Source organism: Oncorhynchus kisutch, linkage group LG20, assembly GCF_002021735.2.
Source record: "Oncorhynchus kisutch isolate 150728-3 linkage group LG20, Okis_V2, whole genome shotgun sequence".
In the NCBI taxonomy this organism is placed as follows: Eukaryota; Metazoa; Chordata; class Actinopteri; order Salmoniformes; family Salmonidae; genus Oncorhynchus; species Oncorhynchus kisutch.
Window position 1 is genome coordinate 7,998,660 of NC_034193.2, and position 27,999 is coordinate 8,026,658.

Below are 27,999 nucleotides of genomic sequence, written 5' to 3' on the forward strand. Positions count from 1 at the left end.
TGCCTGGCATATTGTAGACACCTCCAGAAGGACACTGACTCTGTTCCACTCAGCCTCTCAGCCGGTCTCCCTCTTCCTGGTCTCTACCTCCACCCTGTATGATCCTGACAAACCGTCTTCTGCCTCCTCCATCAGGATGAAGAACCAAAAGAAAAAGAGAGGGTTTATTTTTCTCTTAGTCTTCTTGGTTACTCTTCCTCCCTCGTTGGGTAGGTTTTTATTTTCTCTGTCCTGGTCTTTGTCACTGGGTTTCCTTTGCCTTCTGTTAGATAATACCATTTTCTTAACCTCTTTTGACTTTGAACTGTCTTGTTTCTCTCTGCTTTCCTGCCGTTTCAGGAAGTGAGTACAATAATTCAAATGGAATATTCAGATAAATAGGACCACAGGTGTCAGAAGTATTGAATGGATTATGACAGCATGTGTTATAATTTCTGTACTTGTATAAAAGTTTACTCGTGATCCATAGATTGTCATCTATCTTTTTTTGCGATTGTAAATACGCTTGATAGTGCTGTTTTGTTATAAGTGACACATTTCGATTCATTTGTTTTTCTCCACCAGGGCAAACGTCAGACTATGCTCCCTATTTCTACGACAAAGGACCGAGCAGCACCAATGGGAATATGGCTCTCTTCAGTATCTCAGAAGACACACCAGTCGGTAAGTGTTGTGAACAATTAAATAAATGAGATGATTATTTAATATAATTATTCAATTGAGTCAGTGAAGTTGTGAATTGATAATATACAGTATGTCATGTGGTTTACAAATAGCATGTATAATGTGGCTAAATTAAAAGAAAATCAAAGTGTGATGGACTGTTTCAAGAACAGTGTTATACAGTAGCTAAGGATCAGACCTGGCTTCAAATACTATTTGTAATAATTTCAAGGAGATGATGTGTGCTTCGTTGAGCTTGCCTAGCTTCGTTGACCAACAGAATAGTCCCAAAACTGCAAACCCTGCACTCCATGTAGGCGAGAGCAAACACTCAAAAATATTTGAAAGATTTCAAATAGTATTTGAACCCAGGTCTGCTTGTGATGGACTGATCAGTGATCACTTGAGCAGCATTGAGCCTTAGATTTATCACCATAATGCCCTGCAGAGGACGGTGACGCGTGCTAACAAGCTTAGCCAGGGAAAACAATAACGAGGCAGGGGTGGCTGTCAACAATAGGAAAAACAATCAGACAATACTACGGAAAACAGGTTTCCAGGTTTCCAGGTTTTCCAGAAATCCCACTTGGAGGTATACCCAGATTTCCTGCTTGTTTCTGGAAAACCTGGGATTTTGGGAAAGGTACACCTCAGAATTCCTATTCCTAAACAACTATGTCTAGGTCAGGTTAATGGTGCTGTAGGATATTCTCTCCTGTACAACTGGAGGTAGAGATGGGTTACCTTTCATGTATTTGATAGGTAATGTTATTACCATTACTTTAAAATTTGAAGTGTAGCTACATAAAGACTTCATCACACATTCATAAGCATTCATAACAGATTCATAAGCATTCATAACGCATTCATAACGCATTCATAACAGATTCATAAGCAGGTGCTATCTCTGTCTCTAACCTTACAGGAACACAGGTATATATCCTAAATGGCACTGACCCAGAGGGGGATGCCGTGTGGTTTGGCCTGACCTTTGAGAAGGGCACCAGAGAATACCTGAGAGTGGACCCCAAATCAGGAAACATAACTCTCATTCAGGAACTAGACAGAGAGGTGAGTGTAATGCAGGGAGCTTTAAGAAAACTATATATCTGGTCATCTCAGCAACCCAGAACCAAGTCTGCCGTCTGTCGCCAGAGACTATCATTACCTCCTAGTACCGGATGTGCTATTTAGAGTGCTGTTAACAACGTGTTCTTTGTTTTGTCAGAAACAAGGTGAAATCTCAGCTCTCGTTAGCATAACAGATGGCCGGAATAAGGTGAGCTGAGCTTTGACAGCAACATTCGTCGCTTCGAATGTATAGGCCCATTCACATATCAAATAATCATACCTGGCTTCTCAGCTGGGCTGTTGTGATGTCATCTGTTTGTTCCTTCCTTTAGGTTGCCGAGACGATACGGGTGTTTGTCACCGATGCCAATGATGAAGAACCAGAGTTCCAGAACCTGCCTTTCGCCGTAGACGTCCCAGAGGTCAGTGTTAAACCCTCATCGCCATACAGACAGCTCTGTCTTTGGTTTAAAAGGTCTTTAGAGATAATGTTAAGTGATAACGACAGAGATGTCAATACTGGTATCATGTCTTTAGAGATAATGTTAAGTGATAACGACAGAGATGTCAATATTGGTATCATGTCTTTAGAGATAATGTTAAGTGATAATGACAGAGATGTCAATACTGGTATCATGTTTTTAGACATAATAGGGTGTCACTACCCCAGGGGCCTGTCTGACATGCTGGCAAGTAATGACACCGTTGTTAAAGTCTAACCAGATATGTACTAGATAAGTAAGTGCACGGGCACTTATCTAGTACATGTTATGTTTAATGTCAAATGCCATCCATGTCTGCGTCTTCTGCAGGACACTCCAGCTGGAAGCAGCATTTACAGAGTACAAGCGGTGGATAAAGACATGGGCTCTGGAGGCAGTGTCACCTACTACTTACAGGTGAACAACGTCCATTGATCACTAAAGAAGAAGAAAATGGTCTGAAACAGGAAGGGACTATATGAACCCTAAAAATAGATTTTTTGCTACGTGTTTCATAATGAACACAGTCCTGGTCTGCCAGAGGGTTCAGGGTTAGCTCTAATGTTATACAGTCTATACGGAGGATCCACTGTCATACTGTAGATGAATGGTAAGGCCATGTCTTTAATCAACACAGGAAGTGAACCATCCTCAGAGAGAAAACCATTCATTTTTTACACTGGAGTGGAGGCAGGAAATGGTGTTACTTTAGTGGATTACATTTCAATTACATTTCAGCAAGGTGTCGAGGGCTTAGCCGGAGCTTAGGGCTGCTTTTGGCCATCAGCAAGCAAACAGCCGTTGGCACCGTTCATATGTCGACTGGGAGATTCACAAAGCAGATTCTGGAGTCTAAAACCATCCTGATGATTTTAGATATCTGAAAGAACAACAGTAGAAAATGGTTGAACGGCTGAAATGTAACGCTTTATCCCTCTTTAGGCCTGGATTTGATGTGTGATGTGGTCTTGGTTGTACTTCAAGTGTATTTGAAATGTCATTGAAACTAAACAGTTAATTGAATGGCGAGTGCTTAGTTAGATCTGTCTAGATCTCAGCGTACATCATCACAACGAAGGGTTTACTGATGGTCCTGTGTCTGTTCACAGGGAACTCAGCGTACATCATCACAACGAAGGGTTTACTGATGGTCCTGTGTCTGTTCACAGGGAGCTCCTACTACCAAGTTCACCATCGACGGCCACAGTGGGGTCCTGCGGATCAAACCAGGCGAGACGCTCGACTTTGAGACGACAACGTTACACTTTGTGACGGTGGTTGCCAAGGTTAGATGACCGCTAGCTATGTGTAGATGACCGCTAGCTATGTGTAGATGACCGCTAGCTATGTGTAGATGACCGCTAGCTATGTGTAGATGACCGCTAGCTATGTGTAGATGACCGCTAGCTATGTGTGGATGACCGCTAGCTATGTGTGGATGACCGCTAGCTATGTGTGGATGACCGCTAGCTATGTGTAGATGACCGCTAGCTATGTGTAGATGACCGCTAGCTATGTGTAGATGACCGCTAGCTATTTGTAGATGACCGCTAGCTATGTGTAGATGACCGCTAGCTATGTGTAGATGACCGCTAGCTATGTGTAGATGACCGCTAGCTATGTGTCAATCCATTTTTTTGTATTTTTTTTGGTATTTTTATGAAGCCCTTTTTTTATACAGCAGTTGTCACAAAGTTCTTTACAGATACCCAGCCTAAAACCCCAAACAACAATGTGTCATCCCAATCTGTCCTCTCCTCTGAGCCTTGGGGGAAGGAAGCTTTTCTTCTGTCTCTATCCTCTTCTCTGAGTCCTGGGAGAGGGAAGCTTTTCTTCTGTCTCTATCCTCTTCTCTGAGTCCTGGGAGAGGGAAGCTTTTCTTCTGTCTCTATCCTCTTCTCTGATCCCTGGGGAGGGAAGCTTTTCTTCTGTCTCTATCCTCTTCTCTGAGTCCTGGGAGAGGGAAGCTTTTCTTCTGTCTCTATCCTCTTCTCTGAGTCCTGGGAGAGGGAAGCTTTTCTTCTGTCTCTATCCTCTTCTCTGATCCCTGGGGAGGGAAGCTTTTCTTCTGTCTCTATCCTCTTCTCTGATCCCTGGGGAGGGAAGCTTTTCTTCTGTCTCTATCCTCTTCTCTGATCCCTGGGGAGGGAAGCTTTTCTTCTGTCTCTATCCTCTTCTCTAAGCCCTGGAGAGGGAAGCTTTTCTTCTGTCTCTATCCTCCTCTCTGATCCCTGGGGAGGGAAGCTTTTCTTCTGTCTCTATCCTCTTCTCTGATCCCTGTGGAGGGAAGCTTTTCTTCTGTCTCTATCCTCTTCTCTGATCCCTGGGGAGGGAAGCTTTTCTTCTGTCTCTATCCGCTTCTCTGAGGAGGTTGAAGGGCTAGGGGTCCCTCTGTCTTTAAGCCTCAGGGGGAGGATCAGCTCTGCTCCTCCATCCGTCTCTAAGCTCTCGGGGAGGGTCTGCCCAGATTATTTAAGGCCACACTACGGCTCGGCCCTTGATCCCACACCATGGCAGTTGATTGACTAATTGTCTTGTGTGAAGGAGCATGTTATTTAGGTCCTTTACTGTACGTTGAGTGTATTTTCATGGGAGCCAGATTCTGAAGTTCACACACAAATAGAAAGCTGTTGAAATTCACATATCTAGCAGATGGAGATGTGTGACACTGAGTTCTCAGCCTGAAGTGTCGCTCCTTTCGCAATTGAAGAAGGCCTTTTTCTTTAGGGCGATGGAGGAGGTGGTACTCCTCACTAAGCAAACAGTGTTACATCCTTCCACACAGAGTATTTACATTTTTTGGTATTTAATTAAGCAAGTCAGTTAAGAACTAATTCTTATTTACAGCCTATTGGGGAACAGTGAGTTAACTGCTTTGTTCAGGGGCAGAACGACAGATGTCAGCTCAGGGATTCGATTCGATCCAGCAACCTTTCGGTTACTGGTCCAATGCTCTAACCACTAGGCTACCTGCCGTCCCTACACTCTAACCACTAGGCTACCTGCCGTCCCTACACTCTAACCACTAGGCTACCTGCCGCCTTGTTTAACTTATGCAAACAGTTCTGTTGCTTCGCAATGGTTTTTAGCGCTAAATAATCAGTCAGCACATGAGTCGTCGTCCAATGTCTAACCTTCTGTTGTATCCATCAGGATGGGGGCGGGCAGTACAAAGGGAAGCATCAGGTGTTGACATCTACAGCCACCATAACCATCAACGTCCTCGACGCCCAAGACACTCCTCCAGCCTTCGTTGGAACTCCTTACTTTGGCTACGTCTACGAGGTCTCACTTCCTGTAAGTACAACACAACCTTACTTTGGCTACATCTACGAGGTCTCACTTCCTGTAAGTACAACACAACCTCCTTACTTTGGCTACGTCTACGAGGTCTCACTTCCTGTAAGTACAACACAACCTCCTTACTTTGGCTACATCTACGAGGTCTCACTTCCTGTAAGTACAACACAACCTTACTTTGGCTACATCTACGAGGTCTCACTTCCTGTAAGTACAACACAACCTCCTTACTTTGGCTACGTCTACGAGGTCTCACTTCCTGTAAGTACAACACAACCTCCTTACTTTGGCTACGTCTACGAGGTCTCACTTCCTGTAAGTACAACACAACCTCCTTACTTTGGCTACGTCTACGAGGTCTCACTTCCTGTAAGTACAATACAACCTCCTTACTTTGGCTACATCTACGAGGTCTCACTTCCTGTAAGTACAACACAACCTCCTTACTTTGGCTACGTCTACGAGATCTCACTTCCTGTAGGTACAACACAACCTCCTTACTTTGGCTACGTCTACGAGGTCTCACTTCCTGTAAGTACAATACAACCTCCTTACTTTGGCTACATCTACGAGGTCTCACTTCCTGTAAGTACAACACAACCTCCTTACTTTGGCTACGTCTACGAGGTCTCACTTCCTGTAAGTACAACACAACCTCCTTACTTTGGCTACGTCTACGAGGTCTCACTTCCTGTAAGTACAATACAACCTCCTTACTTTGGCTACGTCTACGAGATCTCACTTCCTGTAAGTACAACACAACCTCCTTACTTTGGCTACGTCTACGAGGTCTCACTTCCTGTAAGTACAACACAACCTCCTTACTTTGGCTACGTCTACGAGGTCTCACTTCCTGTAAGTACAACACAACCTCCTTACTTTGGCTACGTCTACGAGGTCTCACTTCCTGTAAGTACAACACAACCTCCTTACTTTGGCTACGTCTACGAGGTCTCACTTCCTGTAAGTACAACACAACCTCCTTACTTTGGCTACGTCTACGAGGTCTCACTTCCTGTAAGTACAACACAACCTCCTTACTTTGGCTACGTCTACGAGGTCTCACTTCCTGTAAGTACAACACAACCTCCTTACTTTGGCTACATCTACGAGGTCTCACTTCCTGTAAGTACAACACAACCTTACTTTGGCTACATCTACGAGGTCTCACTTCCTGTAAGTACAACACAACCTCCTTACTTTGGCTACGTCTACGAGGTCTCACTTCCTGTAAGTACAACACAACCTCCTTACTTTGGCTACGTCTACGAGGTCTCACTTCCTGTAAGTACAACACAACCTCCTTACTTTGGCTACGTCTACGAGGTCTCACTTCCTGTAAGTACAATACAACCTCCTTACTTTGGCTACATCTACGAGGTCTCACTTCCTGTAAGTACAACACAACCTCCTTACTTTGGCTACGTCTACGAGATCTCACTTCCTGTAGGTACAACACAACCTCCTTACTTTGGCTACGTCTACGAGGTCTCACTTCCTGTAAGTACAATACAACCTCCTTACTTTGGCTACATCTACGAGGTCTCACTTCCTGTAAGTACAACACAACCTCCTTACTTTGGCTACGTCTACGAGGTCTCACTTCCTGTAAGTACAACACAACCTCCTTACTTTGGCTACGTCTACGAGGTCTCACTTCCTGTAAGTACAATACAACCTCCTTACTTTGGCTACGTCTACGAGGTCTCACTTCCTGTAAGTACAACACAACCTCCTTACTTTGGCTACGTCTACGAGGTCTCACTTCCTGTAAGTACAACACAACCTCCTTACTTTGGCTACGTCTACGAGGTCTCACTTCCTGTAAGTACAACACAACCTCCTTACTTTGGCTACGTCTACGAGGTCTCACTTCCTGTAAGTACAACACAACCTCCTTACTTTGGCTACGTCTACGAGGTCTCACTTCCTGTAAGTACAACACAACCTCCTTACTTTGGCTACGTCTACGAGGTCTCACTTCCTGTAAGTACAACACAACCTCCTTACTTTGGCTACATCTACGAGGTCTCACTTCCTGTAAGTACAATACAACCTCCTTACTTTGGCTACGTCTACGAGGTCTCACTTCCTGTAAGTACAACACAACCTCCTTACTTTGGCTACGTCTACGAGGTCTCACTTCCTGTAAGTACAATACAACCTCCTTACTTTGGCTACGTCTACGAGGTCTCACTTCCTGTAAGTACAACACAACCTCCTTACTTTGGCTACGTCTACGAGGTCTCACTTCCTGTAAGTACAACACAACCTCCTTACTTTGGCTACATCTACGAGGTCTCACTTCCTGTAAGTACAACACATCCTCCTTACTTTGGCTACGTCTACGAGGTCTCACTTCCTGTAAGTACAACACAACCTCCTTACTTTGGCTACGTCTACGAGGTCTCACTTCCTGTAAGTACAACACAACCTCCTTACTTTGGCTACATCTACGAGGTCTCACTTCCTGTAAGTACAACACAACCTCCTTACTTTGGCTACATCTACGAGGTCTCACTTCCTGTAAGTACAACACAACCTCCTTACTTTGGCTACGTCTACGAGGTCTCACTTCCTGTAAGTACAACACAACCTCCTTACTTTGGCTACGTCTACGAGATCTCACTTCCTGTAAGTACAACACAACCTCCTTACTTTGGCTACATCTACGAGGTCTCACTTCCTGTAAGTACAACACAACCTCCTTACTTTGGCTACGTCTACGAGATCTCACTTCCTGTAAGTACAACACAACCTCCTTACTTTGGCTACATCTACGAGGTCTCACTTCCTGTAAGTACAACACAACCTGATGATCCTCTGGTCTTTCAAACACAGGTTTTAAAACTTTTGGGAACTTTTGCAAGACATTTGTTTATATTCAATAAATTGAACTTTAATTATTTTGAATATCATGTCGCCGTATTAACATACAGTATGTTCAACTGATGTTTTGGAAAACTTTTCCAAGACATTTCTTTATGATGTATAATTTGTATTTGCAGGGTTCTGAAATAGCCACTGTGTTTGCCAAAGATGGTGACGAAGGAAACCCTAATCCTATTCATTACTCTATTACCAATGGTAAGTTACACACACACACACACACACACACACACACACACACACACACACACACACACACACACACACACACACACACACACACACACACACACACACACACTTCACAAACTGATAATAACCTATCATTGTCAGCAGTTGAGCATGTGTTTGTCTACAGATATTTGTGATTTCTGTATGCGTCATGATTCACATACTATGGGGATGTTCCTACCTTTCTCCTTCTTCAGGTAGTGAGGATGTCTTCACCATCAATAGCACAACTGGTTGTATCAGCCTAACAACTTATCCAGTCACGCTGAGGAATGAATTATATGAAATCAAAGTCAAGGTAATAAGAGCTTTCTTACCCTGTTATTAGTGTCAGTGCTCTGTTATTAGTGTCAGTGCTCTGTTATTAGTGTCAGTGCTCTGTTATTAGTGTCAGTGCTCTGTTATTAGTGTCAGTGCTCTGTTATTAGTGTCAGTGCTCTGTTATTAGTGTCAGTGCTCTGTTATTAGTGTCAGTGCTCTGTTATTAGTGTCAGCGCTCTGTTATTAGTGTCAGTGCTCTGTTATTAGTGTCAGTGCTCTGTTATTAGTGTCAGTGCTCTGTTATTAGTGTCAGTGCTCTGTTATTAGTATCAGTGCTCTGTTATTACAGTGTCAGTGCTCTGTTGTTACAGTGTCAGTTCTCTGTTATTACAGTGTTAGTTCGCTGTTATAACGTTGTTAGTGCTCTGTTGTTACAGTGTCAGTTCTCTGTTGTTACAGTGTCAGTTCTCTGTTATTACAGTGTCAGTGCTCTGTTATTACAGTGTCAGTGCTCTGTTATTACAGTGTCAGTGCTCTGTTGTTACAGTGTCAGTTCTCTGTTATTACAGTGTCAGTGCTCTGTTATTACAGTGTCTGTTCTCTGTTATTACAGTGTCAGTGCTCTGTTATTACAGTGTTAGTGCTCTGTTATTACAGTATTAGTGCTCTGTTATTACAGTGTCAGTGCTCTGTTATTACAGTGTCAGTGCTCTGTTATTACAGTGTCAGTGCTCTGTTATTACAGTGTCAGTGCTCTGTTATTACAGTGTCAGTGCTCTGTTATTACAGTGTCTGTTCTCTGTTATTACAGTGTCTGTTCTCTGTTATTACAGTGTCAGTGCTCTGTTATTACAGTGTTAGTGCTCTGTTACATGTTTAGCACATCTTTTTTATTGTCTGATCTCTTTCGCTTGTGTGTGTCTCTCTCTCTCTCTCGCTCTCTCTCTCTCGCTGTTGCTGCCATTCTCTCTGTCTCTCTGTCTCTGTGTCTCAGGCCACTGAGCTGGGGCCTAGCGAGGAGCTGTTGGACTACAATGCCATGACTATGGTGACGGTTCGAGTGGTGGATCTCAACAACCACCCTCCTACCTTCTACGGAGAGAACGGGCCCCAGAGCCAATTTGAGGTGACCATGTATGAGCACCCTCCAGAGGGGGAGATCCTCAGGGGGCTGAAGATAACGGTCAACGACTCTGATCAGGTACTGGAAGGCAAAGTCTGTTTCCCAAATCGCACCCTATTCCCTATATAGTGCACAACTTTTGATCAGTGCCCTATGGGCCCTGGTTAGAAGTAGTCCGTTATATTGGGTAACATTTCGGATACAACCAGAGACATTCTATTTCCCACCTCTCGTACTTTCATGGAAATGACTCCTTTATGCTTCGTTATAGGCCTTGAACCTGTCTCCTAAACATGTTTGTTAGCCCAACATCTACATTTCATAAAGGATGCTTTCATTAATCCCCACCCCCCACAAAACAGTATGGGACATTATGTAAACCCATTTTAGAAATAAATATCTTAATCCCCATATTCGCCCAATAATACTATTAAGCATCCCAGGAATGTCAATAGTTCATTTAGATTAAGATGGCTGTCATTATCATCATTATCATCATTATGTCATTGTTCCCAGAATTCTCGTCTGCAATTTTTTACATTATATAATAATTGTATCCATTGACAGTTTTTTTCCCCCCTCAGCCCATTAGATAGATTAAAATGATTGTTGTCAAACAGAGGTCAGAGATCTTGGTATCTGCCAAGAATGTTGTCATAGATGGCAGATTCATGTAGGTGTGTGTTTTCTCTGACAGGGGGCGAATGCTAAATTTAAACTAAGATTGGTAGGGCCTGGTCGTGTACTCAGAGTGGTTCCCCAGACGGTCCTAAATGAAGCACAGGTCACCGTCATCGTTGAAGACTCTGCTGCCATTGACTATGAAAAAGGCAAATCCTTAACATACAAGGTATTTCACACCATTTTCAGCTGCATTTACAGTACCAGTCAAAAGTTTGGACACACCTACTCATTCAAGGGTTTTCCTTAAAAAAAAAAACTATTTTCTACATTGTAGAATAATAGTGAAGACATCAAAACTATGAAATAACACATGGAATCATGTAGTAGCCAAAAGTGTTACGCAAGTAGCCACCCTTTGCCTTGATGACAGCTTTGCACACTCTTGGCATTCTCTCAATCAGCTTCACCTGGAATGCTTTTCCAACAGTCTTGAAGGAGTTCCCACATATGCTGAGCACTTGTTGGCTGCTCTGTGTCTCACAAAGACACAGCGGTTGGAACCAAAAATCTCAAATTTGGATTTCCACCGGTCTAAGGTCCATTGCTCGTATTTGTTGGCCCAAGCAAGTCTCTTCTTATTATTGATGTCCTTTAGTAGGGGTTTCTTTGCAGCAATATGACCATGAAGGCCTGATTCACGCAGTCTTCACAGAACAGTTGATGCTGAGATGTGTCTGTTACTTGAACCCTGAAGCATTTATTTGGGCTGCAATTTCTGAGGCTGGTAACTGTAATGAACTTATCCTCTGCAGCAGAGGTAGCTCTGGGTCTTCCTTTCCTGTGGCGGTCCTCATGAGAGCCAGTTTCATCATAGAGTTTGATGGTTTTTGCGACGGCACTTGAAGAAACTTTCAAAGTTCTTGAAATGTTCTGTATTGACTGTCCTTCATGTCTTAAAGTAATGATGGGCTGTCGTTTCTCTTTTTTTAGTTATTGAGCTTTTCTTGCCATATTATGGTATTTTATTATGGTATTTTCAAATAGGGCTATGTTCTGTATATCTTCTACCTTGTCACAACACAACTGGCTCAAACGCATTAAGAAAGATAAATAAATTCCACAAGTTAACTACCTCATGAAGCTGATTGAGAGAATGCCAAGAGTGTGCAAAGCTGTCATCAAGGCAAAGGGTGGCTACTTTGAAGAATCTAAAATCTAAAATATATTTAGATTTAACACTGTTGTTCTGGTTACTACATGATTCCATATGTGTTATTTCATTGTTTTGATGTCTTCACTATTATTCTACAATGTAGAAAATAGTACAAATGAAGAAAAACCCTGGAATGAGTAGGTGTGTCCAAACTTTTGACTGGTACTCCATGACAAACTGGAAAAACAAATATTTGATCCTAAAATGGACAATGTAGATTGGATATGATTTTATTTTGATGGTACAGAAATTACTAGGTATTTACTAAGACATTACAATGGTAATTATACAGTTAGAAATTACAATAGTAATTATACAATAAGTAATTACAATGGAAATGATACAATAAGTCATTACAATAGTAATTATACAATAAGGGCGGCAGCGTAGCCTAGTGGTTAGAGCGTTGGACTAGTAACCGGAAGGTTGCGAGTTCAAACCCCCGAGCTGACAAGGTACAAATCTGTCGTTCTGCCCCTGAACAGGCAGTTAACCCACTGTTCCCAGGCCGTCATTGAAAATAAGAATGTGTTCTTAACTGACTTGCCTGGTTAAATAAAGGTTAAATAAAAAAATACAAAATAAAAAAAATAAGTAATTACAATGGAAATTATACAATAAGTCATTACAATAGTAATTATGTGGTAAGAAATTACAGTTATACAGTAATAACCTATGACTTATAAAATAATAAATAATTTAGCAGACTCTTTTATCCAAAGTCACTTAAAGTCCATCCATATATTTTGTATTTTTGACCCCAGTGGGAATCTAACCCACAACTCTGGCATTGCAGGCATCATGCTCATTCCTTCAACAATTCTTTACTATAGTATAACAGCAAGAATAGCAGTGAGTATTTTATGGATTTAACATAACATTTTCCTCTACCAGTTACTGGCTGTGGAGATTGACACCCCTGAGAGGTTCAGTGCGACGGCTGATATTGTGATTCACCTTTTGGACACCAATGACAACACTCCCAGATTCACCTCAGAGTATTACATGGCACGTATCCCGGAGAACTCCCCCGGAGGCTCCAACGTTGTGTCTGTCACCGTAAGTACATCTGGATTATTCAACTCTACACAAACATCACTGCCACCAAAATATGATTATGTAATCTCCCAACGATAATCCACCGATAGATGGATATTAATGGTTATGGGTAATTGGAAGCTAAGAGGAAGCAGGGATTTCCAGCTTGAGGGATTTCCACAAAATGCCCGTAGAGACGTAATGCTTATATGATTGACTTTCTCCATACAATACTCAACTATGGAACCAGATTCAATAAATGCAAATAAATGTATTAAAACAACAATAATAGGAAGAAACAATACTCCAATATCAATTTCATTTCAATGTTGTTATCTGTATTTATTTTGGGATGAATCTGCTTCCATACTACTAGTATTTATAATGTTACACTACTAGTAGTTACCGTTTAGCAGAAATTAGAGTTGGTGAGAAGGTAACAATTCTTTAGGGTCAATCATATTGGCCTTTACATTGTGATGTCCATGTGGTGTCCATGTGGTGTCCCTGTGGTGTCCCTGTGGTGTCCCTGTGGTGTGACTGTGTCCTAATCACCCCAGGGAATGGGAGCCTAGTAGACAGACCCTGCTGGGGTGAAATCCTCCCCACATTGTTCGGTGTGTTTTAGCTTAGAGTAAGATCCTCTCTAGTGTGTTATCCTCAGACTGTTCCAATCAGCAAATGGACAGTGACCTTCATTCAATGACCTTCATTCAGGAGTTGTGTCCCAATGGACTCCCTACTCAACAATATTGTCCCCCAAAATAAGTTGTTAAAACTATAAATATTAATGTGGAAATTGTTGTTATTATTATGAATATTATTGTTATATAATATTAGAAAAATAAAATGTTTGATATGCGTTTATTTCCTGTGTGATTGGATACTTTTTAAAGAGCCCTGACATGCTTATGCATAGGTACCAAAATTCTAACTCCTCTCCTCTCTGTTCCGTTCCAACATTCTAACTCCTCTCCTTTATGTTCCGTTCCAACATTCTAACTCCTCTCCTTTATGTTCCGTTCCAACATTCTAACTCCTCTCCTTTATGTTCCGTTCCAACATTCTACCTCCTCTCCTTTATGTTCCGTTCCAACATTCTAACTCCTCTCCTTTATGTTCCGTTCCAACATTCTAACTCCTCTCCTTTATGTTCCGTTCCAACATTCTAACTCCTCTCCTTTATGTTCCGTTCCAACATTCTAACTCCTCTCCTCTATGTTCCGTTCCAACATTCTAACTCCTCTCCTATATGTTCCGTTCCAACATTCTAACTCCTCTCCTCTATGTTCCTTTCCAGCATTCTACCAACATTCTAACTCCTCTCCTTTATGTTCCGTTCCAACATTCTACCTCCTCTCCTTTATGTTCCGTTCCAACATTCTAACTCCTCTCCTTTATGTTCCGTTCCAACATTCTAACTCCTCTCCTTTATGTTCCGTTCCAACATTCTAACTCCTCTCCTTTATGTTCCGTTCCAACATTCTAACTCCTCTCCTTTATGTTCCGTTCCAACATTCTAACTCCTCTCCTCTATGTTCCGTTCCAACATTCTAACTCCTCTCCTATATGTTCCGTTCCAACATTCTAACTCCTCTCCTCTCTGTTCCTTTCCAGCATTCTACCAACATTCTAACTCCTCTTCTCTCAGTTCCGTTCCAACATTCTAACTCCTTTCCTCTATGTTCCGTTCCAACATTCTAACTCCTCTCCTTTATGTTCCGTTCCAACATTCTAACTCCTCTCCTTTATGTTCCGTTCCAACATTCTAACTCCTCTCCTTTATGTTCCGTTCCAACATTCTAACTCCTCTCCTCTATGTTCCGTTCCAACATTCTAACTCCTCTCCTATATGTTCCGTTCCAACATTCTAACTCCTCTCCTCTCTGTTCCTTTCCAGCATTCTACCAACATTCTAACTCCTCTTCTCTCTGTTCCGTTCCAACATTCTAACTCCTTTCCTCTATGTTCCGTTCCAACATTCTACCAACATTCTAACTCCTCTCCTCTATGTTCCGTTCCAACATTCTAACTCCTTTCCTCTATGTTCCGTTCCAACATTCTACCAACATTCTAACTCCTCTTCTCTCTGTTCCGTTCCAACATTCTAACTCCTCTCCTTTATGTTCCGTTCCAACATTCTAACTCCTCTCCTTTATGTTCCGTTCCAACATTCTAACTCCTCTCCTTTATGTTCCGTTCCAACATTCTAACTCCTCTCCTTTATGTTCCGTTCCAACATTCTAACTCCTCTCCTCTATGTTCCGTTCCAACATTCTACCAAAATTCGAACTTCTCTCCTCTATGTTCCGTTCCAACAATTCTAACTCCTCTCCTATATGTTCCATTCCAACATTCTAACTCCTCTCCTCTATGTTCCGTTCCAACATTCTAACTCCTCTCCTATATGTTCCGTTCCAACATTCTAACTCCTCTCCTCTATGTTCCGTTCCAACATTCTAACTCCTTTCCTCTATGTTCCGTTCCAACATTCTACCAACATTCTAACTCCTCTTCTCTCTGTTCCGTTCCAACATTCTAACTCCTTTCCTCTATGTTCCGTTCCAACATTCTACCAACATTCTAACTCCTCTCCTCTATGTTCCGTTCCAATATTCTAACTTTCTTTTCTCCTCTCTGTTCCGTTCAAGCATTCTACCAGGATTCTAATTTCTCTGTTCCTTTCCAGCATTCTGACTCCCCTCCTCTATATTCCTTTCCCAGTACTCTATCAGTATTCTGACTCCCCTCCTCTATATTCCTTTCCCAGTACTCTATCAGTATTCTGACTTCTATCCTCTCTGTTTCTTTCCAGCACTCTATCAGTATTCTGACTTCTATCCTCTCTGTTCCTTTCCAGCACTCTATCAGTATTCTGACTTCTATCCTCTCTGTTTCTTTCCAGCACTCTATCAGTATTCTGACTTCTATCCTCTCTGTTCCTTTCCAGCACTCTATCAGTATTCTGACTTCTATCCTCTCTGTTCCTTTCCAGTACTCTATCAGTATTCTGACTTCTATCCTCTCTGTTCCTTTCCAGTACTCTATCAGTATTCTGACTTCTATCCTCTCTGTTCCTTTCCAGCACTCTATCAACATTCTGACTTCTATCCTCTGTTTCTTTCCAGCACTCTATCAACATTCTAACTTCTATCGTCTCCTCTATGTTCTGTTCCAACATTCTAACTTCTATCGTCTCCTCTATGTTCTGTTCCAACATTCTAACTTCTATCCTTTCCTCTATGTTCTGTTCCAACATTCTAACTTCTATCCTTTCCTCTATGTTCTGTTCCAACATTCTAACTTCTATCCTTTCCTCTATGTTCTGTTCCAACATTCTAACTTCTATCCTTTCCTCTATGTTCTGTTCCAACATTCCAACGTGTGTCCTCTCTATGTTCTGTTCCAGCATTCTAACTTCTATCGTCTCCTCTATGTTCTGTTCCAACATTCCAACGTGTGTCCTCTCTATGTTCTGTTCCAGCATTCTAACTTCTATCGTCTCCTCTATGTTCTGTTCCAGCATTCTAACTTCTATCGTCTCCTCTATGTTCTGTTCCAACATTCCAACGTGTGTCCTCTCTATGTTCTGTTCCAGCATTCTAACTCCCTTTCTCTTTTTTTTACATTCCAGGCCAATGATCCAGACTCTGGCCTTTGGGGTGAAGTCAAGTACTCCATCTATGGATCCGGATCTGATTTGTAAGTACAGTAGAGTCCTGCCAATACCAATGATTGTTGAACATGAAGATTTGAATAAAATCCATTAATCTGTTGGTGTGGAGCCAGTTGAATAGACCAAAATGGGCAGAAATGATCACTTAATATAATAATTTGTTACGCCTGATTATGCGTTAGGACAAACGTGAGGAAACCCGCTGGGTCTTTGTATTGGGTCCCAATCGCTCAAGCAACAGTGATAGAATGGTAGAAAAAAGTGGGTAAACGCTTATCGCCGTTCACAGTGAATAAAGTACAGCTGTGTTTATTTTCTATGGCTTTTTCCGGAAATAGATGTGAAAACGCTTGTGCAAAAATAAAAACAAGTTGTGTAAACGGTGTTTACTTGTGTCTACTCTCCACCCAGACATAACAACAACGCTCACCATCAGATGAACCAACCTCCTACTGACTGATCAATCTCAGAGAGATTCATCTTTTTCATGGCATTCTATCACCTGCCGGCTGTGATTATTGTAGATAAAAATGAATGAGTTTGACTTGAATGAGGTTAACTAATCCTGCTCCAGGTCAACCATCTCTCAACTCAGATTCTTCCCCTTTGATTGGAAGATGGGAGAAGACAGTATTTCAGTATTAGGTTGGCTATGCTTGTAGCTCTTCTCCTCCCTCCTGTAACAGCTTACTCTAAGATTGGGGCACGATACTGACTGGTTAATCTTGTAATTGGATTGCAGGGTGAAAAATAGCCTGCCAGGCCTGGATGTCTCGTGTAGAGAGGGCCAATTAACATGCAATGTGGCAGCTGGAGCTCTGCTATGGAAAGCAAGGCAGGCAGGCTACAAGCAGAACATTGAAAAAATAAGTGTCAAGTTATCTTCCAATTTTGCTTGCTGTCTTGACGCAGGAAGTAAATGATAAATGTGTGAAAGTTAACAGTTTGCCTTGTATTTGTTAATTTTCACAGGGAATACATTCTAAAAAAAGAAAATGTTGGAAAATGGCTGAATATGTGCCACTAACAGAATATTGGACATAAAAAAATGTGTACTGGACAAAAAATGACCTTGGTGATAATACAGAATAATTTATCATCTGCAACACGGGTATTGATATATTTTTCCCATGAGATTTAATCCAAGATTAAACTGTTGTGCACAGTACATACAGTAGTGCATAACCTTGATTGTTACATAACTCCCAATATACTGCTAATGCACTGCTAAAATACTGCCAATATACTGTAAAAAAAATACTGACAATATACTGTAAAAAACTACTGCCAATATACAGGTTCCAAAAAGGTTCTTCGGCTGTCCCCTTAGGAGAACCCTTTTTGGTTCCAGGTAGAGCCCTCTGTGGAAAGGGTTCTACCTAGAACTAAAAAGGGTTCTTCAAAGGTTTCTGCTATGGGGACAGCCAAAAAAACCTTTTAGGTTCTAGATAGCAACTTTTTCTAAGAGTGTACTGCCTAAATACTGCCAATATACTGCTAATATACTGACAATATATTGCTTGTATACTACCAATATACTGCCAACTTACTCTCAATATACTGTCAATATAATGTTAATATACTATCAATATACTGCCAATATAATGCTAAAATACTGCCAATATTCCGCTAATACATTGTCAATATCCTGCTAATACACTGTTGTGTATTCCAGGTTTCTCATCCACCCGTCCTCAGGCATCATCTACACCCAGGCCTGGGCCACTCTGGATGCTGAGGTCAAGTCCAAGTACAACTTCTACGTGAAGGCAGAGGACACAGAGGGCAAGTACAGCCTGGCAGAGGTGTTTGTCACTGTCCTTGACATGAACGACCACGTTCCAGAGTTTGATGACAGCTTTGTGGAGAGGACCATGATCATCGGTGCACCTGTTAGGGTAGAGGTATGTACAGTGGCAATAAGATAAGATAGGATAAGATAGCACTTTATAGATCCCTAAAGTAGAGGTTTATACAGAAGCCATGTGATGTGTAGAGCACTTTCACACTTGTGTAGTGCATCATCTGTGTTCCTCTTGTCATGTCAGTCATTGGATACCTTCCAGAGCTATTACTAACTGGTCATGTCCAGATCAACTATCCCATGTTAGCTAACGTTATTTAGCTAGGTTTCTTAGCCTATACAGTGCATTCGGAAAGTATTCAGACCCCTTGACTTTTTCCACATTTTGTTACGTTACAGCCTTATTCTAAAATGGATGAATCCCCCCCACCCCCCCCCACCCCCTCATCAATCTACACACAATACCCCATAATGACATCACAATACCCCATAATGACATCACAATACCCCATAATGACAAAGCAAAAACATGTTTTTAGAAATTGTTGCAAATGTATTACAAATAAAAAACTGTAATATCACATTTACATAATTATTCAGACCGTTTACGCAGTATTTTTTTTAAACACCTTTGGCAGCGATTACAGCCTCGAGTCTTCTTGGGTATGACGCTACAAGCTTGGCACACCTGTATTTGTGGAGCTTCTCCCATTCTTCTCTGCAGATCCTCTCAAACACTGTCAGGTTTTATGGGGAGTGTCGCTGTAGAAAAGGCCCATGGAGTTGGTGGAATAATCCTTTAATTCATTGCCATTTACTCAGCTGGGCCAGGGGCGCTTTAATTAGGTCAGGTGGAAATGTCCGACAGATCTCAACTCCATAAAAGGAGGAAATGGCCATCGCCTGATCTCGCTGCTTTCTATTCCTTAACTCCGTCTGATCCAGAAGTTCTGTGCGTCCATGAATCCACCGACTCTGTTACCTTTCATCTGAACTATCTGTTGCGATCCGGAGATGGGCCATCAGTTATTGCGGCTTGGAGCGCACGATTGAAAGAGTGAAATGAGAAACGTCATTGTTTGCTAACTGATTGACATTGATCATGGGGATTATAGATTGTATAACCATTCCCTGTTTGTATTCTTTCATGATTTATGATAAATAGTTACGAGCCTAAATGACTCGCGGATGATTACTATTAACTTCTTAATGAACTGGACTGTTGAATTCCCTAACTTATGTTAATAATGAATGATTTGATCTTTGATTATGAATTTGATTGGATACATGTTATTTGTTTCCTTTGTGATGCAGCACAGACTACTCAGTAAATATACCACTTTATGGTTAAAGGAATTCCTGCCTCAGTCTCATCCATTCCTCTGTCACCTGACCCAGGACCACCTGTTCACCTTCACTGTCAGTCATCCTACCTGTCCAGCTACCCACACAGATTCCACTAATCTTTCAGTCGCTGCACAGCTATTTTCAGGTCGCTCCAGAGATGTTTGATCGGGTTCAAGTCCGGGCTCTGGCTGGATCACTCAAGGACATTCAGAGACATTCGAAGCCACTCCTGCTTTGTTTTGGCTGTGTGCTTAGGGTTGTTGTCCTGTTGGAAGGTGAAGCTTCACCCCAGTCTGAGTTTCTGAGTGCTCTGGAGCAGGTTTTCATCAAGGATTTCTCTGTACTTTGCTCCGTTCATCTTTCCCTCGATCCTGACTAGTCTCCCAGTCCCTGCCACTGAAAAACATTTCCACAGCATGGTGTTGCCACCACTATGCTTCACCATAGGGATGGTGACAGGTTTCCTCCAGACGTGACACTTGGCATTCGGCCAGCTCTAGGAGAAGTCTTGGTGGTTCACAACGTCTTCCATTTATGAATGATGAAGGCCACTGTGTTGTTTTGATACCCTTCCCCAGATCTGTGCCTCGACACAATTCTGTCTCCGAGCACTACCGGCAATTCCTTTGACCTCATGGCTTGGTTTTTGCTCTGATATGCACTATCAACGGTGGGACCTTAGACAGGTGTGTCCCTTTCCAATTCATGTCCAATCAATTCAATTGACCACAGGTGGACTCCAATCAAGTTGTAGAAACATCTCAAGGATGATCAATGGAAACAGGATGCACCTGAGCTCAATGTCAAGTCTCATAGCAAAGGGTCTGAATACTTATGTAAATAATGTATTTCTGTTTTTATTTGTAATAAAATAGCAAACATTTATAAAAACAGGTTTCGTCTTGTCATTATGTGGTATCATGTGTAGATTGATGAGTCAAAACATTTTCCCCGATGCTGGAAGGGGGGCCTGAGTGAAAAGGTTTGGGAACCCCTGTCCTAGAGTTGTAATGGTTCACTGGCCATCGGTTCCTTTTGATCCTAAACACTGTGTGAATCATTACACCCCTGGTAAACACTGTGTGAATCATTACACCCCTGGTAAACACTGTGTGAATCATTACACCCCTGGTAAACACTGTGTGAATCATTACACCCCTGGTAAACACTGTACATTGAATGCTTGTTTTTGTTGGATGATAATCACCTGAAATGAAAAATGTGAGCGTGTCCAGAACCATTCCAGTCCAGCGCAATTTTTAAGTAAATAATGTGTTTCGTTTTACTGCTTTTTCGTTTTTTTAATCCATTCAGGCCATAGATGCCGATGCAGAGTCGCCCAATAACGTCATTGAGTATTCCATTATGCAAGCTGAGCCGGACAACATCTTCGACATCAACGCAGAGACTGGAGAGATCAAGCTCAAGTCGTACATCAAGTCCATGGAGATCGTGCAGAACATCACCAAGCAGAAGGACTGCAGGTGGTCTCTGGTGGTCCAAGCCCGGGACCGAGGGTCTCCATCCTTCAGCACTACCGCCGTGGTCAACATCGACATCACTGAGGCGGTAGGTTGAATGTTTCCTGACCTTAACCGTAGAGTAATAACCCTGACCTAACTGCCAAACCCTAACTGCCTAACTGCTTAATTTCCTAACCCTAACTACTTAATTTCCTAACCCTAAGTGCTCAATTTCCTAACCCTAACTACTTAATTTCCTAACCCTAACTGCCTAATTTCCTAACCCTAACTGCCTAATTTCCTAACCCTAACTGCCTAATTTCCTAACCCTAACTGCCTAATTTCCTAACCCTAACTGCCTAATTTCCTAACCCTAACTGCCTAATTTCCTAACCCTAACTGCCTAACTGCTTAATTTTCTAACCCTGCTGTCATACCTTATCCATAGGCTGCTTACAGGGTAAGGAAATCAATAATTTGGGTGAACTAATGCCAGCAGCATTATCTCTGTCAAGCCTGTTAAGTGATATTTTAAAAACAAACTCTCCTCTAATAGAAACATAAAGAAAGTGCTATTTCAATTGTTTATATATTGTTTGTTTTTAAATTGTAAAAATGTACATACTCATTAAGTGTATTTTTGTTTCCAAATTTGCATTCATTGATTGCACGAATTTTAAAGCCTACCTTCCTCTTTGTTAACTTCGCCCTACATATTTAACATCATATCCGAGAAGAATAGAATACCACAATATTATCTCTGTGTGAATATTATCTCTGTTGTCTTCTGTGTTGCATTGTGCTTTTCAGATCAAAGCTCGAATAATTGCAAACTTCCTGAACCTCATCAAGCGCCCATCAAATGTTATTGGACTTTTTTTGGGCATAGTCGGCTTCACAATCTTTCTAACAATCTGTATATCCACTACCTTGTACTGTAGAACAGTGAAGAAAGCTCGTGTCAACCCCCAGGCCAATTTCATCAGAGTTATCCGAAGGCCCAAATGATCATGAGACCCATCCCACTGGACTATACAGACTACATTTTATATATCACCTTATTATGTCTGCAAGACATTACTTTATGATACTTTAAAGACAATATATTTTTTTTAACTTCTTTGTCTGTAAAAGAGTAGCAAAGCACATTATAAAGTATAGGATTTTTCTATTGGATTCTTGTATTGGTATTTGGTACGTTATTAGGATCCCCATTAGCTGTTTCCGAAGGCAGCAGCTACTCTTCCTGGGTTCCACACAGAACATGAAAATGTACATAATACGGAACATGAATAGACAAGATCATCTCAAGGACGGCACTACATACTGGAGTACATTATATAGGAGAGTACTGGAGTACATTATATAGGAGAGTACTGGAGTACATGTTATAGGAGAGTACTGGAGTACATTATATAGGAGAGTACTGGAGTACATTATAAAGGAGAGTACTGGAGTACATTATATAGGAGAGTACTGGAGTACATTAAAGGAGAGTGCTGGAGTACATTAAAGGAGAGTACTGGAGTACATTAAAGGAGAGTACTGGAGTACATTATAAAGGAGAGTACTGGAGTACATTATATAGGAGAGTACTGGAGTACATTATATAGGAGAGTACTGGAGTACATTATATAGGAGAGAACTGGAGTACATTATATAGGAGAGTACTGGAGTACATGTTAAAGGAGAGTACTGGAGTACATTATATAGGAGAGTACTGGAGTACATTATAAAGGAGAGTACTGGAGTACATTATATAGGAGAGTACTGGAGTACATTATATAGGAGAGTACTGGAGTACATTATATAGGAGAGTACTGGAGTACATTATATAGGAGAGAACTGGAGTACATTATATAGGAGAGTACTGGAGTACATGTTAAAGGAGAGTACTGGAGTACATTATATAGGAGAGTACTGGAGTACATGTTAAAGGAGAGTACTGGAGTACATTATATAGGAGAGTACTGGAGTACATTATATAGGAGAGTACTGGAGTACATTATAAAGGAGAGTACTGGAGTACATTATATAGGAGAGTACTGGAGTACATGTTAAAGGAGAGTACTGGAGTACATTATATAGGAGAGTACTGGAGTACATTATATAGGAGAGTACTGGAGTACATTATATAGGAGAGTACTGGAGTACATTATATAGGAGAGTACTGGAGTACATTATATAGGAGAGTACTGGAGTACATTATATTGGAGAGTACTGGAGTACATTATAAAGGAGAGTACTGGAGTACATTATATAGGAGAGTACTGGAGTACATTATAAAGGAGAGTACTGGAGTACATTATATAGGAGAGTACTGGAGTACATTATATAGGAGAGTACTGGAGTACATGTTAAAGGAGAGTACTGGAGTACATGTTAAAGGAGAGTACTGGAGTACATGTTAAAGGAGAGTACTGGAGTACATTATATAGGAGAGTACTGGAGTACATGTTAAAGGAGAGTACTGGAGTACATGTTAAAGGAGAGTACTGGAGTACATGTTAAAGGAGAGTACTGGAGTACATGTTAAAGGAGAGAACTGGAGTACATGTTAAAGGAGAGAACTGGAGTACATTATAAAGGAACAGTAAATAAGTACAAGGTTTTGACCGGTCGTCATTGTAAATACGATTTTTTTTCTTAACTAACTTGTATACATATGATATTATATAAAAACAATTATAGTTATTTCATATCCATCTTTTATATTTGATTGGGATATGTTTTTCTACTCCTAAAAATGTATTTTTATCTACTTGATTTTTATCTCTACTGTTTACTGTTTTGATTATATTGTCAAATTCTAGTGCTACTATTATAGTATGTAGGACTTATTTTATAGTAATTCTCCTACGTCAGAGCATATTTTAAACAGTTTGACTCTACTGAAGTAACAAAGATTAAGTCATTTACTTTCAAGCCAGTGTCTTGAGTTTAAGGTTAATCCCTTTGTCAGAAGAACAGAGTAATCTCTATCTTTCCATTTCATTTTTTTTCTTCATTCACCGTAGGGCTTTAGGAACCTGTCACAGGACGTTAATCCACAATACAATCCTTATCGGAAAACATGTCACTGCGCGTGAACAAAAAGTTCTGATGCACCAGCCACACAACAGTCAGTGTGTGTATGACCCAAATGGCACAGCCTAAAGTAGAGCACCACACCCTAAGCCTCTATCATTAACAGACACAGTAGTTTGGGATGAAAGGGTGTTTGACAACGTATCATTACAGTGAGAACATACATTATCAGTACATGTATGGACTAGCTGTGGGAATTGAACTCCCCAACCTTGTTGTTGTTAGCCCTGTGCTTTTACCAACTGAGCCACACAGGACTTCCTGCGGCCATCATGCTGCTAGCGTTATAGAGATGTTGTCTGTCTGGGGCTCCTCTGTCAGTGCTTGGCTCATGTCTGACCTCTGATCCTGCTGCTTGCCTGCATGCTTTTGGACCAAAATATGAAACGTTAAAACGTTTGATGATCTTAGTCCCGTGGATGGGCACGATTTAAAAGTATTATCTTTGTGCTCTTTTACAGACTCAACTCAAGGGGCCTATGGCAGCCTTTTTATTGCAAAGTAGGCACAACCCAATGAAGGCCCTAGGCATGGTCGCTGGTGTCATTAGCATATTGGTAGGCGTCACTGTCTTGATCTCCACGGCTATGTTCTTGCGCAACACAAAGTCCAACAGGATAATGCCGGCGCGTCGCATCATCATCAGACGGAGACCGTCAAGAGACCGTAAGCCGTGGACGTTTAACGTACCCTTCCGTGGCGGCGGTGGAAATGACCCGTTGAACAAGTTTGTTGTAGGCGACCCGGAAGCAGGGAGTGTCAGCATCAACCCCAACAAAAACATCAGACCCCGGTGCTCTAGATCAAAGCCCAATCCTCTGCCCCCCAGAGCCCCCTGTCTGTCTCCTCCATCCTGTCCCCCTCTGTCCTCCGACCCCAGGCCCAGTGAGAGGCCCCGGGCTGCAGTGCCGACCGTCTCTGGGGCCCTGGCTTCAAAGGGCTCCAGAAGATCCAGCCAGAGCAGAGAGAGCAACATCAGCTCTGAGACTACTAGAATCCCCGTCAGCTCAGCCCTGGTCTCTGAACTCAAAAGGAGACTGGAGCAGAAAATCATTGAGAGCAACTCAAGCTATTATTGAACCTGATAGGTGTGGTGTGCTGGCGCTCTAACCAATCTGTCAGTAAATTGTCTGGACTTGCTGAATGTGCTCAGTCCTAGGATTGTAAAACTGCAATTGTAAAAGAAGGTTGAGGACAGTAGGTAAATTCCCTGTATTTGTTTTCAAAGTAAGTCCTCTGTCAAAGCAATGTTGAAACACTGTCCTATTATTGAACCTACTGAATCTAACGAGCTCTACACATTTTCTTCAAGATGTTAACATAACGTTGGACACTTGGATCCATGGGCCCCGGTCCAGAATAGTGCAGTCTACAGGGAATTAGGGTGCCATTTGAGACACACACTGTCATCCAGAAATAACTAGAGATGTTTCTGCACTGCCATCTTGAGATGTGTAATGGTATCCTTGTTAGATACATCTCTGCATTGCTGCCATCTTGAGACGTGTAATGGTATCCTTGTTAGATACGTCTCTGCATTGCTGCCATCTTGAGATGTGTAATGGGATCCTTGTTAGATACGTCTCTGCATTGCTGCCATCTTGAGATGTGTAATGGTATCCTTGTTAGATACGTCTCTGCATTGCTGCCATCTTGAGACGTGTAATGGTATCCTTTTGTTAGATAAGTTTGCATTTCTGCCATCCTGAGATGTGTAATGGGATCTTTGTTAGATACGTCTCTGCATTTCTGCCATCCCGAGGGAAACAACATGTTAACAAGAGTGACTAAGGGATAAATACTGGACCATGTCTGAGGAAAAGACTACTGCATATTTCTGTATTATATTCCTGAAACGGTTTAGTTTAATTTGCTTAAGACCCTGCAATGTTTTCAAGAATAGTGCTGAAATATATGATTAGGATTGATATGTAGCCTATGTTGCCAGAATGCAAAATGGAATTCAAATTACGGAATTAATTTGGCTAAAAGGACGCCTCAAAATAGCCTCAATCAGCCTTGCTACTGTAGCTAGCTAGCTAGCTTGTTTACAATGATTTGATGCAGTCCAGACGGGCACTAGCAGATGGCATAATAGATAACATATGGCAGCAAGGAGTTTGTGAAACTAGTGCCACATGCCGGAGCCCCTATTCCTCTCTACACTCACCTCTTCCCCACCTTTCTACTGATACAAACAAGGTGACTTCAGCGAGCAAGTCTCCATTGAAGTTTTCCAAAACAACCTGTTTTGTTTAAAACACGTAGTATTTCTACTATCATGATTTTGTTGTAACAGTGAAAACATTTCAAATGCCCATCCCTAAAAATGTACCAACTTTGACTTGTGCGTCAGATCGAAACAGCTATAAAAAAACAAGAGATATTTTTTGACAGGATAAATGCCATTGCTTAAAACACGAGTGCTCATGGACCTGTGTCTGTGACATTCGAATGGTGTTTGTCATATTTAGATAAGTAGATGTTCAAGGATTATGATGTGCCACTGCCTGCTTTCAAGACAACAAAAGCTCTTTGCTTGTTTGAAATCAGTAACTTTTATTTATTTATTTATTTATTATTATTTTTTATTTTTTTGCTGAAATACTTTTCTATTTCAAAAGGGTCTTCTTTTAATTTGGTGGGATTGGTGTTGGATTACTCACTTAAATGAAGGAATCATTTTGTTGTTTCAGTAAATATCAAACTGTATGAACGGAGATGTTGTAAAATTGGCCATAAACTAAAGCATTAATTTCCACGCTGTGCAAACTACATGAAAATGAATGGGATACATAACGATACAATATATTCTATATATGTGTGTGTGTGTATGTATATATTCAATAATAATAATGTATGTGGTGTAACACTTGCCTGTTTCTTGAAGTGAAATCTTGATTGTCTTTATTTTTTCGTTTTGAATAAATGTATGAAAAATAATTGTTGTGTTGTGATTTTGTTAGTTCAGAACTAGCGAGATATACAGTACGTTTTAGATAACAACAATAAACGGAGAGAAGAAAAAAGAAGTAATCCGCACACTGCTCTTGATCGTATCACTGCTCTTGATCGTATCACTGCTCTTGATCGTATCACTGCTCTTGATCGTATCACTGCTCTTGATCGTATCACTCCTCTTGATCGTATCACTCCTCTTGATCGTATCACTCCTCTTGATCGTATCACTGCTCTTGATCGTATCACTCCTCTTGATCGTATCACTCCTCTTGATCGTATCACTGCTCTTGATCATATCACTCCTCTTGATCGTATCACTACTCTTGATCGTATCACTGCTCTTTAATAAGCTTTACGCATCGCCCTCACAGCCTTTGTCCGAGCTTAAGATAACAATAGACTACAATACAGAAATAGTTTTGTGATCTGCAATAAATTACATAAAATAAATACATGTTTATGTGTAGATGTGTACCAGGCTGCTGACGGGAGGACGGCTCATAATAATGGCTGGAACGGAGCAAATGGAATGGCATCAAATCATGTTTGATGTATTTGGTACCGTTCCACTGATTCCGCTCCAGCCATTCGCATGAGCCCGTCCTCCCCAATTAAGGTGCCACCAACCTCCTGTGATAGGTACGGTACTAAATGTCATTATTCAATCAAAGGCGTGTTGTCGACAAGTGCATTGCACTTGACTTTTAAAGATAATTTACACACATGAATGGTCTCAGGATGCTTTACTGTTGGCATGACACAGGAC

The 27,999-nt window shown here is 41.4% G+C and overlaps 1 protein-coding gene across 2 annotated transcripts; it reads left to right on the forward strand.

Moving 5' to 3' along the window:
- On the forward strand, window positions 1–27,215 carry LOC109882728 (cadherin-related family member 1). Of its 2 annotated transcripts, none has more exons than XM_031800030.1 (18): window positions 1–209; window positions 340–342; window positions 565–663; window positions 1,589–1,734; window positions 1,892–1,942; window positions 2,067–2,156; window positions 2,547–2,633; window positions 3,386–3,502; window positions 5,370–5,513; window positions 8,525–8,603; window positions 8,834–8,934; window positions 9,892–10,098; window positions 10,718–10,870; window positions 12,752–12,916; window positions 16,530–16,597; window positions 18,247–18,475; window positions 21,037–21,291; window positions 24,734–27,215. In XM_031800030.1, the coding sequence occupies exons 1-18, from the start codon at window positions 137–139 to the stop codon at window positions 25,349–25,351; spliced, it is 2,685 nt and encodes an 894-aa protein (XP_031655890.1). In that variant the 5' UTR covers window positions 1–136; the 3' UTR covers window positions 25,352–27,215. The 2 variants fall into 2 exon arrangements, with proteins under 2 accessions (XP_031655890.1, XP_031655891.1); XM_031800031.1 differs by having other exon boundaries at window positions 21,996–27,209.
- Window positions 27,216–27,999: the final 784 nt, after the last annotated feature.

Coding starts and splice junctions, on each gene's coding strand:
- LOC109882728 (XM_031800030.1), top strand. CDS start 137: ATGAAGAACCAAAAGAAAAAGAGAGGGTTTATTTTTCTCTTAGTCTTC. Junction 2,157..2,546: donor TCGCCGTAGACGTCCCAGAG/GTCAGTGTTAAA, acceptor CGTCTTCTGCAG/GACACTCCAGCTGGAAGCAG. Junction 18,476..21,036: donor GTGCACCTGTTAGGGTAGAG/GTATGTACAGTG, acceptor TAATCCATTCAG/GCCATAGATGCCGATGCAGA.